Source organism: Symphalangus syndactylus, chromosome 3, assembly GCF_028878055.3.
Source record: "Symphalangus syndactylus isolate Jambi chromosome 3, NHGRI_mSymSyn1-v2.1_pri, whole genome shotgun sequence".
In the NCBI taxonomy this organism is placed as follows: domain Eukaryota; kingdom Metazoa; phylum Chordata; class Mammalia; order Primates; family Hylobatidae; genus Symphalangus; species Symphalangus syndactylus.
Genome location: NC_072425.2, coordinates 12881815 through 12895377, shown reverse-complemented (window position 1 = coordinate 12895377; position 13563 = coordinate 12881815). Strand labels below are relative to the sequence as shown.

The 13563-nt window shown below is 46.9% G+C and overlaps 1 protein-coding gene across 2 annotated transcripts in view; it reads right to left on the bottom strand.

The window, feature by feature from the left end:
* The window catches only part of MED27 (mediator complex subunit 27), a 231849-nt gene that overhangs the window by 15737 nt on the left and 202549 nt on the right, over positions 1–13563 (bottom strand). For both annotated transcript variants that reach the window (XM_055270618.2, XM_055270619.2), the window contains one exon: positions 8485–8526. In XM_055270618.2, coding sequence (XP_055126593.1) covers positions 8485–8526 — 42 coding nt within the window. The remainder of the gene's footprint in view (positions 1–8484; positions 8527–13563) is intronic.

Sequence of the window (13563 nt, the reverse complement as noted above, 5' to 3'; positions counted from 1 at the left end):
GAGAACTTTCTCAGGAGACGAGAGTGTCACCATTGACAGGCACTTCAGAGAAGTTGACCAGGTGGTGGACAAGAAATTCATCTTGCACTTCATACTTATGAATTCAACCTCACACCAAGTCTGTGGGGCAGGTACTCTCATGGCTCACTGCAGCCTTAACCTCCCATACCCAAACCATCCTCCCACCTCAGCCTCCTGAGTAGCTGGGACCACAGGCACATGCCACTACATCCAGCTAATTTTTATTTTTTTGGGGAGGCAGGGTTTTGCCATGTTGCCCAGGCTGGTCTCAAACTCCTAGGATCGTGATCCTCTGCCTCGGCCTCCCAGAGTGCTGAGATTACAGGCGTGACCCATGTGCCCGGCCGCATCTCTGTTTTACAGATGAGGAAACTGAGGCAAGTGAATCCACACAGGAAACAGGTGGGGGAGCCGGGACCTGATGACACGGCGAATGACTCTTAGCCACTGTGCTATGCGGTCTCTCTCTGGGATGGTCGCTGTGGGGAACGTGGTGGGAGGTCAGCCTGGGCTTAGAGAGTGGATGGGTGGGGGCCGTCCTGCCACGCTGGCAGCCCATGCATGGAGTTTACAGTCCTATGGGCTGAGGACGGAGACCTGGGGAATGGGAAGGTGGGCGGTCTTCCCAGAAGCAGTTTTCAGATTTTGACCTGAGTACACTGCAGCCTGCACAACCCTTCAGGAAGAAATAAGCTATAGAGATGACAGATGACTACTCTGTGACTCCTCTAATGGCAGAAAGCCACAGACCACTTCCAGGGCAACGCAGCGTGCCCTAAGAAAGTCAACAGGATGGCCCAAGCTTTCCTGGTTCAATTTTAGCCATAAAACTGGGTCCATGTGAGCTCCTGGGCCATGCTCACACTCAGCAGAGGCTGAGGGAGCCTTGTGCAGGAAAGGTACTGGGGCGGCATAAGAGGAGAACAAATGATCAAATCTGTCCTGAGTTTAGTTTAGATGCTTATGAATATTCAAACAAGACCATTAAGAGAGAAGGTGGCGGTAAAAGGGTTTTCGGCTGTCGGATTGAGCCTAACGACCCTCCCTGCGGCTCTCAGCTCCCACAGCCCCCCGCCGATGCTTCTGCTTGGCGACCTGGTCAATACAGTCCAGCTGTCAGCTGAGGGAAGGGCTGCCCTCAGGGATGCCCTGGAACTGTCTGCCGCTGCTCCTTCCCTGAAGCCTGTCACCAGCCCACTAGTGGGCTTGCGCACAAATCTCTTGGGCACACCACTCATCGGAGTCATGGACAGGACTTTGTCTTGCTACATGAAGTGGCCCATTTCCCTTCGCAAGGATGAAAGCTGTCCTCTCAGTTCTATCTGTTTGGGACACACTTGTGAGGCAGCAACAGAACGCACAGAAACAGATGAAAATGACACCACATTCTGTCTTTACAACGTAAGTTCTCCCTGTTGGAAAAAGTTAATCACCATTTAAGAGGCAGGGAGATGGTCAGAGGGCTGAGATCTGTAAAAGACAGAAGGGCCTTCAACGACTCTGGGAGGCTGCTCCCAGCTGTGGAGTCCCTCTGAGTGTGGGGGTCCCACCTGTGCAGGGCACCGAACAGGGAACAGGACTGAGATCTGGCCTGAGGTCTTAGAACTTTTGTCACAACCATGGCCTCTTCCATGTGAAGAGAGACTTTGGGAAGGAAATGTAGAGAAGGCTGGTAGGAGGAGATGTTAGAAATTGAAAATAACGTGGCTGGGCACAGTGGCTCACGTCTGTAATCCCAGCACTTTGGGAGGCCGAGACAGGTGGATCATTTGAGTTCATCATCAGGAGTTCAAGACCAGCCTGGCCAACATGGTGAAAATCTGTGTCTACTAAAAATACAAAAAAAAAAAAAAAAAAAAAAAATTAGCTGGGTGTGATCGTGCACATCTATAATCTCAGCTACTCGAGAGGCTGAGGCAGGAGAATTGCTTGAACTTGGGAGATGGAAGTTGCAGTGAGCCGAGACCATGCCACTGCACTCTAGTCTGGGCGACAGAGTGGGACCCCGTCTCCAATAAATAAATAAAATAACGTAATGACTGTTTATGGGGCCTCTTTAGTGGTGTGAAACGCTGCAGTGGTGCCACACACCCGAGTAAGGTGTGCAGCACAACCTGACTCAGGGGAGGGTGACGGTTCCAATCCCTGGGGAATGATCCCATGTTGAAACAGTTTCCTTGCCTAGGAGTGGGAATGAGTGATAGGTGAGGATTTTTGAATACTGTTGGGGTTGGTAGTCAACTTACGCTAGGTACTCCACGTACCCACCAACGCAATATCAGGTGTCCACCCACTTTTCAGAGAACTGAGTCTTCCAGGGCGGACTCAATCTCTTTTACTGAAAAGCACCTGGTGGCAACCGGGTAAACAGACCTTGATCAAGTCTGCCTCAGTTAGGGGCCAGTCTTGCATATTAAAAAGAATGAACAGGCCGGGCACGGTGGCTCACGCCTGTAATCCCAACACTTTGGGAGGCCCAGGCAGGTGGATTACCTGAGGTCAGGAGTTCAAGACCAGCCTGGCCAACACGGTGAAACCCCGTCTCTACAAAAATACAAAAATTAGCTGGGCATGGTAGCGCATGCCTGTAATCCCAACTACTTAGGGGCTGAGGCAGGAGAATTGCTGGAACCTGGGAAGTGGAGGTTGCAGTGAGCTGAGATTACACCACTGCACTCCAGCCTGGGCAACAGAGTGAGACTCCATTACAAAAAACTAAAACAAATAAAAAATAAAAATAAAAATAATCAACTAATAAATGAACAAAGGAATGAGGAAGCAAGCGGCACCCTGCCCAGAACATGACCCACCATGGACAATCCATTTGCTTACAGCTAAAAGTTCAGACGGTGCAGAACTGAAAGGGTTATTCATCCCTCTGCAATGACTGTGGATGGAGAGCTGGACATCTGTGGGCTACTTTCATGCTGTCCCTTACCTCTGACGAGAAAGCTGCAAAGTGTGTGCAGGTCCCTCTGGGCCTGTCTCTTGATGTCCCCTGCCTACCTGGGTGGTACACACACTCCACCTCTCTCTCCAGCCACCCTAGCAAGACAATGCAGTGAGTAGCGGCCGGTCTGCTCTCACTATCCCTAAATTGCTGGATGAAAATGCACACAGTTTTGAAACGAGGGGGTTAAAGAACAAAACAGTGGCTGCCCCTGCAGAATTTAAATGTCAGAAAAATACGAACACGCTTGAAACCTTTCCTGGCTCTTTGTGATTCTGCCCTTTCAGATGGTCACCGCCCCCCCCACCCCACCCATTTCTAAGTCTCATTCTCTGAATCTACTCTGCTGGAGACTTGCTGGCTATAAAAAGCTTCTTCACCCTAGGACCACGTGCAAGGAGCCTCCAGGGACCACAGTAAATGATGGGAACCTGTTAGCAGCCATAGACCCATAGCAAGCTGTCCCCAGCCCTCTGCTACTTCCACACTTGGGTAACGGGTCTAATGAGGAAGAGTGAAAAGGGCTTGCTGATGGCGTGAACGTCTGCAGACAAAAGGAAGGCAGAATTTTGCTTCCTGTGGTGGGATTTGCTACAGAAGCTCAGGTGCTCAGGCTGTAAGCCAGCGGGTCAGGCACGGGCCTGAGAGAATGTGACAGGGGCATGCTTCCATTCTCCTACCTCCTGACATTGTTTGCCAGAAATAAAAAGGTGAGTGTTAGCTTGGTTTGGCTCTGCAAGGCAATCCCCCTCCTCTGTCACACTGAAGGAGAGACCTCGGGATTGGCAGGGGTGGGGGGCGCGGCTTCTGCTTTCCCAGTTCTGCTTTCCCTCATTCTGGGCTGGCCACAGCTGCTTCTTGTGGGCAAGAAAACAGACCTAACACAGTGACTGCAACCACATAATGAAGGCCTAGGAGAGGGAGCTCTGGGGTTCTACCTCAGCTAGAGCAGGAGGAGAATTCCTCCATTAATGCCATGTGAGCTGCTGCTGGTGGCCCAGAACTCCCATCTCAGAGGTGGGCACAGCTGTGGCACCTCCCACCACTGTCAGGACATCAGGGTACTATCTTCAGCCTGAGCAATCTCCTCTTCTTGATGACCAAGGAGCATCCTCCAGCATGTCACACTGCTCCCCAATGCACTTCATGCCACTGCTGCAGGCTGAGCTTTTCTGGATGATGCTGGGAACGAACCCCACCCTGGCTGGTCGACTTGGCTGGGTGCAAACAGGCAGAGCAGGTGGAAGATGTCTGCTGCAGTGCTCCCAAACAGCATCTTTCTGGGAAACACTACAAGCAACATCAATCATGACACCCCATATATAAGTGGGTGGACAGGAGGAAAATAGAATTTTGAGGAATAGCAAATCCTAAAAAGCGCAGTTTAGAAATATTGCCACCAAATCCTTCTCTTTTGGTGATTTAGGTTTGAAATACTTAACATCACCCCAAAAACTGTGCCAGGCCTCTGAATCTGCAAAGGACAACGTGGTCCCACCTCTGCATGTAGTGCAGGGCCTGGCAGTGGCACAGGGAGGTCTACCTGCTGGCCACTGAGATGAACACGATGAAACAGGCACGCCAGTCACTGCCCTGGGAATGGAGGCTACACCGCGCATGCTTCGTGCTTTCTACCGCCATCTCCCACAAGCTCAGTGACACAGAAACAGGGTTTTTTTTTTTTTTTTTTTTTTAACAAGATCCCAAACTCATTCTGTGTGATGATGATTAGTTGAAGGCTTTATTGATAAAGGATTAAGCTTAATTCTGTACATTATTTTCCAATATGTTTCCTTCATTTGACAGCAAATGGAAGACATTTTAGTTAGGAAGAGAGAGGACTCACTAATTTAATTCTTACTTGTCCCTGAAAAAAAAAGACTTCAATGTTATCTGCCTTTAGTTGTAATCAGAAGGCACTACCACCTCTCCCAATTGTGGTTCTTTAATCTGGTACAGGTCAATATCAGAGGTTAAGTCCACTTAGTTAATAATAGGTGAAAGGAGCGATGATAAAGGAATCTCAGAAAGGCTTCTGCACAAATACACATGATATGCCACTCACCAGTGAGATAAAATTCCCATCCCTTAGAATTCATCAATTTTTACTACTTGAAGTGTGTTACATAGACTGGAAGGAAGGAATTGGCGGATGCTCCTAAATCTCTCCAACTAGACTAATATCAAATTTTAAACACTTCTGCTTCAGAGTGTTTGTAATTTTAAACAAATACAAAGAGTGCCTGGCAGGTTATTTTCAAGGGAGGTAGGATAAAAATACAGCACTGTCTTTCTACATCTATGCTTCACCAAATCTGTGTTCCACACATTTTACAACTTCCTAATACACTTTCTGCTTGCATTAAAAAATACTTAATACTACAAGAACATTAAAAAAAACACGCGAAAGTGAGCATGTGCAAGCCCCTCCCTCATCAAGGGTACTGGGATGGAAATGGACCATTGTTAAATACCAAGTGACAAGCCGCAATGCTTACAGCCCTCGAGAAGTCATCATTGGCCTTTTATGGAGACTGGAGGAGGGAACTCATTGCAATACCACAGAGGACATGAAGATAAGGACCAGGTTGAGGGGAAAAACCGACCATTTTAATGTTCTTCACTATTAAAGCAAACCAAGATACGGATAATGAGCAGTGCTCTTTCTCCTCAGAATATTTTTCAACCAGCCACTGGGGGGAAAATGACAATGACAGTCAGCACGGGGAAACGTTAGCATTGAAGGCTGAGACTTTTTGCATGCGAAACAAGTAAATACCTCCAGTATGGTGACTTAGGTAAGAACACTAAGATGAGAAATGTAGTTCCCTGCACTAAAGCCTGTGCATAACCACACCCTTCCTTCCTTTATGCTTCAGACCCAGGGACCAGGGAGGAAGAAAGGGTGGGAGGGAGGGAAGGAAGGAGGGAGGGAGGAAAGGAGGGAGGCTATTTTCTTCATTACATTTCCAGGGAGCTCAGTTGGGTAAAGAGTGTTAGAAGAATCAAGCTATGATTTTGTCAAAACTTTATTTTAGAGCAGTTTTAGATTTACAGAAAAGCTGCAAAGATGCAACAGACAGTTCCCATGTCCCTCACCCTGTTTCCCCACTGTCAACATCTTCCATTACTACGGTACATTTGTCACAACAAAGAAACTAACACTGGTTACTCACTAATAACTGAACTCCAACCTTTATTTGGATTTCACCAGTTTTTCCATTAGTAACCCCTCCCTCCCTCCCTTCCTCCTCCTCCTCCTCCTCCTCCTTCTTCTTCTTTTTTTGATGTAGTCTTGCTCTGTCACCCAGGCTGGAGTGCAGTGGCTCACTGCAACCTCCCGAGTAGCTGGGATTACAGGCGCCCACCACTACGCCTGGCTGATTTTTGTATTTTTAGTAGAGACAGGGTTTCACCATGTTGGCCAGGCTGGTCTCGAACTCCTGACCTCATAATCCACCCACCTGAGCCTCCCAAAGTGCTGGGATTACAGGCATGAGGCACCGCGCCCGGCCCGATTAGTAATCTCTTTCTGTTTCAGGATCCAATCCAGGGTAGCACATTGCATTTAGCTGTGATCAGATCATGAATCTGTAATGCTTATACAGGTTCCCTAAATGTGTGGTTTTCAGCCTCAGACTACTCCCCTAATCCTAGACACCTGTCCTCTGCCTAGCCCTTATCACCAAAAAGGGGCCCGGGGGCGCTGTGGATTGATGTACAGTAAACACCACTAGAGGGTGGTCCATGACACCCCTCTGATCCACTAAGTCCTATGCTCACTGCTTAATGCACACCAGATTTTCTTCTGGGGTAAGGAAATGTTTTAGAACCAGACAGAGGTAGTGGATGTGCACTATTGTGAATGCACTTAAAGCCAAGGAGCATTCACTTTAAAATGGTTAATTTTACGTTATGTGAATTTCACCTTAATCTACAAAAGAGTCCTATGCTTCCTGGCACACTGTGGACACAACCATTCTTCATCGTGGGGATAACTCGGACCAAGCTTTCAAAATCACATCCCCCTCTGTATAAATCCCGTCAGTGGTTTCTCACTGAATTAAGGATAAAATCCGAATTCTGCACCAGGGCCTAGAGGCACCTCCCTGACCTGAGCCCTGCCTTCTACCTCCACTTCATCCCCCCTTCACGTGGCTGGCTCCTCCTTCTCACACTGCCTGCCTCAGTTTCCCCTACAAAGGCTTCCTCTGACTAGCCTAATCAGAAGGAGGCCCCTCTGTGGTTCCTGGCCACAGACCCCGGTTAATCACCTGGAGTTATCTTTTAGGCTTCCTTGCCTGTCGGAGTTCCCTCTGTGGCCCTGGCACCTAACAGTGCCTGGCACATGGTAAAGGGGCTCAGATACTTTTTTTTTTTTTTTTTTGCGACGGAGTCTCGTCTGTCACCCAGGCTGGAGTGCAATGGCACAATCTTGGCTCACTGCAACCTCTGTCTCCCAGGTTTAAGCAATTCTTCTGCCTCAGCCTCCTGAGTAGCTAGGATTATAGGTGCCTGCCACCATGCCCGGCTAATTTTATATTTTTAGTACAGACAGGGTTTTGCCATGTTGGTCAGGCTGGTCTTGAACTCCTGACCTCAGGTGATCTGCCTACCTTGGCCTCCCAAATTGCTGGGGAGTGGATACCTGTTGTTGAGCTGGATGAGGGAATGAATGAGATGATGGCCAACTCTCTTATTTCACTACTGGACGAGACCAGAGACGGAAGATGGATGAGAACAGAAGAAGCCGGCTGCTGCCCTGCAGGGAGCTGGCCCTGAGAACCGTGGGGACTGGTGGGGGTGTGGCGGTGGGGGCAGAATCCTCATCAGCCACAGGGCCTGAGTTGGTCCAGGGAAGGGGCCCTGCACTGTCAGGAGATGGGGAAATGAATTTTCTCTGGTCACTTTTCATTTTGTCTGACATTTCCCGTAACAGTTTTTCATAAGGAAGCCCAATATCTGAAAAAGATACAGTGTCCCCAGAGCACAAAGTGGGGAAGGGGCAGGGTGAGGGAGTGCCAGCCTGCTTCCCTTGGCCCATCCCTTGGGCACCAGTGGAGACCACTAGGGCTCTGAGAAACCGAGTTTTAAAACTAGGTTTTCAGAATACAGTGTTTGGAACATCTCAAAAACCTATGGTTTTCCTAAGGTATAATTCACATACAATAAGACTGCCCCTTTGTAGTAATATAGTTCTGAGTTTTGACAAAATGTACAGTTGTGTAACACCACCACAATTAAGATACAGAATATTCCCACCACCCCACATTCCCTTGTGCCCCTTTGGGGCCAAGTCCCTGTACCCTCCCCCAGGCAACCACTGATCTGATTTCTGTCCCTAAGGTTTTGTTTTTTCCAGAACGTCATACATATGGAATCAGACAGTGAGCATCCTTTTCCGTCTGGCTTTTTTCACTTTTTCAAAAGCCTCTGATTTGAGACCATGTTTAAACCTCAAAGCATTCAGGTTTTCCTAATGCCGCTTGAGTAAGAAGCAAAGTAAAACTTACCTTCTGGAATACTTGATAGTTGGATTTGGACCATATATCAAGCTGAGGGGAAAGGAGAGAAGGATCATCAGCATCGGTCTTAGAATTCAAGACTTCAAGAAATAACATTGTAACTACTGTTAACCCTTCTTAAACTTGAAAAAAAAATCTGATTATAGAATAATAAGATCTCAGGGTTGAAAAGGATCTTAAATGTCCGACTTAATTTCTTCTTTATCCATTTGTAGGTAAGTTAAGAAAAGTCAATGAAGGAATACAGCAAGTCATCTTGAGGCACCTGCTGCTTCCAGGGCTCCCGCAAGCTGAGCCCCTGGCTCACTTTCAACTTTGATTCTCACCACGGCTCTTGCATTTCTCAATGCCAAGGTCAATGCTACTTCAGGCCCTTTGCACTTGCTGTGCCTTCTGCCTGAATTGTTTTTCCCATAAACCCCCATATGGCTCTTCTTATACTTTCTTTAGCTCAAATATCACCTTATCAGAGAGGCATTTCCCAGTTACCCTATCAAAACATTCTTACCAGTACCTGTTACCTTGATTCTCTTTACTTTTTTCTTTTTTGAGATGGAGTCTGGCCCTGTCACCCAGGCTGGAGTGCAGTGGTGTGATCTCAGCTCACTGCAACCTGCACCTCCCGGGTTCAAGCGATTCTCCTGCTTCAGCCTCCTGAGTGGCTGGGACTATAGGTGTGCGCCATCATGCCTGGTTAATTTTTGTATTTTTAGTAAAGATTGGGTTTCACTATGTTGGCCAGGCTGGTCTCAAACTCCTGACCTCAGGTGATCTGCCCTCCTTGGACTCCCAAAGTACTGGGATTACAGGCATGAGCCATTACACTGGGCCCTCTTTACCATTTCAAGATTTAAAGTTTTCACAACATTTAAAACTGCCTGAAGCTCTATTATTTCCTTGTTTACTTGTTTCCTGCCTGACTTGCCCATAGGATGGAAGTTCAGTGAGGACAGGAGGCTTGCCCTCCTTCCCACGGCCTCTCCAGGTCCAGAAATGGGGTCTGGCATGTCATGGGCATCAGTAGGTCTTTTCTGAGTGGAGGAAAGCTGGCAGCATTCAGCTGCTGAGCACCTGTTCCATGCCAGGCACTGCACTAGGCCCTCCACACACACTCATGTAATCCCCAGAACTGGCCCACGTGACTGGCCCCATGAACAGTCTTACTCTCCAGATGGGGAAACAATAGCTCAGAGCCATTCATGAGCCCAAGGCTATCTGGAGAGGCATCTTACAGATGGCCTCATCTGGTGGTGCTCAAATCCTGGCTGAGCATCAGAAGCCCCTGGGGGAAGGCTTTTGTTTTTTAATATACGGATTGCTCAGTTCCTCCCCTAGAGTATGAATCAATGGCTGGAGAGGGCCCAAGAGCCTGTTCCATTGTTTGTTTTGTAGCCCTGCTCCCAAGGGTAACTGACAACTGGCCGGTCAAGAGCCCCTGCTCTAGGGCACCCCTACTTGACGAATGAGGAAGCTGGAGGAGGCGTGAGTTGGCATGTGGGTAGGGCTCACAGTAAACCCAGTCCAGTCCTCCTCTGGCCACACTTGGTCACACACAGCGTACTTCAGTAGCTCATTCTAACCAAAACCATTTTGGTTTTTACTGGTTTGCATGATATACCAAATCAATGCCTTCTGTTTCAAGAGTTTAGAACAAATTAAGTTTGGCAAAAACAGAACTACCCACAATACAGTGCCAACCGAGACGGCTCAAGGGCAACGAGAAAACGAGAAAGCCATCACTGTGTCCCATAGGTGCTAAAAAGTTGACTTTAATATATGAGTCCAAGAGTTGAGTGAATGGAACACCTGGTCAATGGGCCTCTAGGAACCTGCCTTTGGGGTTGGCCAGCGGTCAGGTAGAGCCCTGGGTCATGGCGGTTTAGGCCTGTGTGGTGTGTGATTGATTTTGGAGCACCAGAAAGCATTGGGAAGCCATTGGACAGGAAAAGTCCTTGAAGAAGACAGGATGTGTTGCATTTGACCCAGGACACTTCAGAGCTCTGTGTCTATTCTGTGGAAGACACTAAAACCTGGCTTTCTGAAAACAGTGCTTGGAAATTAAAAGCAGGGCTGTGAACAGGCATATACATTTAGTTCTCCTGGCTTTTCCCTGTTCACAATTAGTTTCATGAAAATTTCACCGTGTTTGAAGACTTTTAGGACAGTAGAGAAGGTTAAGATGATTCTGAGGAGGCCACTCTGTACTTCTGCAGGAGAGGGCAGAGGTTTAGTTCATCAAACTCCATGACAAATCATGGAGGATTTTTCATTGATCAAGCATTCATTCATTCAATAGGAAAAATGAACTTCAAGTTCACCCACTTCTCCCTACCCCCACTGCCTGCACCGTCTCCTTCTTGGATTGCCACAAAAACCCTCAACAGATCACTCTCCTTCTACTCTGGCTAAACTGCTCTTCAGAAAGGTGGTGTCAATTGCCAGTCAGTGTCCCCCACTTAAACCACTGGATGGAGTAAGAATTTTAAAGATCTTCCAGCGCTGGAATTATAATTTGACAGCTCAACAATTTGCAAGGGGAAAAGTGACGTTACCTCCAGATAGCTCTGAGGGAAACCTCAAAAGAAACATATGAAATTAATTCCCCCACGTTATCAATTCTGTTGAAGAAAACTACTATTGGGCAGCTGGTCATATTTGGGAGGATAAATCGGGTTCGTATTACTTTCTCAGGGCAGCAGTTTAGCCCAGGGCTTAACAAATGCAGCATTTAAAGATTATTCAGGGGTTGCAGGATGAATAAGAATGACTTTTGAATCTTTTAGTTGTACCAAAATCACTGCCAAGATGACAGGGAGAAGCCAAAGATTCTAAATCTCAATTTTAGGAAGAGGAACACCGATGTCTGAACTTGGAACTAATATAGTTCTCCTTCCATTCTGAGCCCACAGCTGTTTCTTCTGAACTTCTTCACTGTTTACCCTTCCTGCCTGCTTACATCATACATAAGCAGACCAAGACATAAACACAGAGCCAAGAAAAACAGAAAAGAAGAATCTGCTAGATTAAAAAGTTATAGTTTTTATTTAAAAGATAAACATATTTAAAAATCCTTCAGCATCTGCGAAAGTTTTAATTTTAAAAAATCTAGAGAAAAATACGCATAGGTTTAATGAAAACATGGCCTCTCCAGCCTCACTGTGGATTCTCAAAACACACCACCATTTATTCAAAGTGAGGATGATGCTCTTTTTAAAAGGCTTAAATATATTATTCAGGACCCTAGGGAAAAGCTCCTACCATCTGGGACAGAAGGACCTTAGACAATACGGTCTATTTACCTGGCATGCATGGGTGAAAAGGGACCCCTTAACCACAGGGCCCTCTTTTGCTAGGAATGCACAGCAGGTGGTTCGTACTTGATTTTCTGCTAGATTTATGCCAAAGAAAGACACGGAAATGAGCATTCTGGAGTCAATGCCCTGCCTCTCCTCAGGGCCAGGAAGATTTCAGAAATTCATTTCAGGGAGCCAGGACTGATCCAAGTGAATATTTATTAGCTTCAGCTTATTTGCTGCAGAGGCAGACATGGCTACCAATTCTTTGCTGGCTGCAATATTCAAAAAAGGAGCATTCTGGAAGCTGCAAACCTTCAGCCTGATGAACAAGAAATTATTCTGAACTATGGTATCAGGAAAATGAAAGCGAAGCACCCTTCGGTATTCTGAGCAAGCATTAGAAAGATCTGAAAATACAGAAGTCAACCTTGTGGTAATTGGTGGCTGAGTCTGCAGTCTCAGGAGCAGCCTCCTGGCCTCTGGGGATTGCAGTTAGTATTTTAAGGGTGGGGCGTGGTCTGTTCTCAGGTGAAATGAAAACAAACCCTGCAGATGACCAACTGCTTCAGCACAGACACATCTGTTCTCAGGGCAAACACCAAGGTATCAAAAGACCTCTTGACACACAGGAAGAACTGGTGAAAATGGTGACAAATCAAATTTATTCACTGACAAGAACAATCAGAGCGACCCAATATCAGCAGGCAGGTGATTCTGTCTGCAGTGCTGACCACCACCACCACCTCCATCACAACCAGCAAGGCCAGATGCCATTTACTGATGAAGATGATGCATTTGGCCTGCCCTTTACCTGCATTACTTTTAAAATCCTTTTGGCAATAACATGAGATTGATAAAACCATTTCCAATTCACAGATGAGGACACTGAGGCTCAGAGAAGTTAGGCAACTTGTCCACCATTGCATAGTTAATGCGAGGTGGGGGAATTCGAAACCAGGTATGTGTGCAGAGGCCCAGCTCTTACCCTGGGAGGAAGAGACTGCCTTCCAGTTAGACAGTAGGCAGGATGCCGGGGCTGCGCGCTCCCTAAACTGTCACTTGCGCAGCTCTTCTGGGAGCATAGTTCTGCTTTGAGGCCTGCTGCTGTGACAACCACTGCCGTTAAATTCATTTAACAGCAAGTGAACATTTTGGCAGCTTATCAGAAAGTTATCAATTCTCTACTTCATTCAAAAAACAGTGGAATCGATTCAAAATTATCTAAACAAAACTCATAAGCTACACAAGGTTCCAACTTTTAGAACCTTTATTTAGTAGCTTCATCTTGCAAGGTGAACAGGTGATAGGCCTATCAGTTTGGGTAGAATGCTGCAGACCAGCTATGGTGACGGATCTCTTCATGGTTACCCACGTTTTCAAAACCATAAACTTCTATGTGGTCACCCTCTCAAATCTGCCCACCCTCCCCAGAGAATAAAAGAGTGAACAAGAGCCTCACCCAAGAGCACAGTGTTACAGGTCTATTATTCTTCAACTTTTCACTTTCAATCAGGACATGCATTTGTTACTAAAAAACTGCTGAAAGCACAATTTCAGGGCATCCTCTGCATATGAATTATACTGGATTCCCCTTTCCCTGGCTTTCACCCTTCCCCCTAGAAGTAACAAGAGGCCATTTTTCTGAAGGTCGTCTGAACAATTTCAAAGGCTATAACAAATCAAAATGTTCCCTGCATCGGATATCAAACAGGGCTGATGCCAACACTTATTAGAGAAATCAGATTCAGCTCCCCACCCCCTCGACCCACAT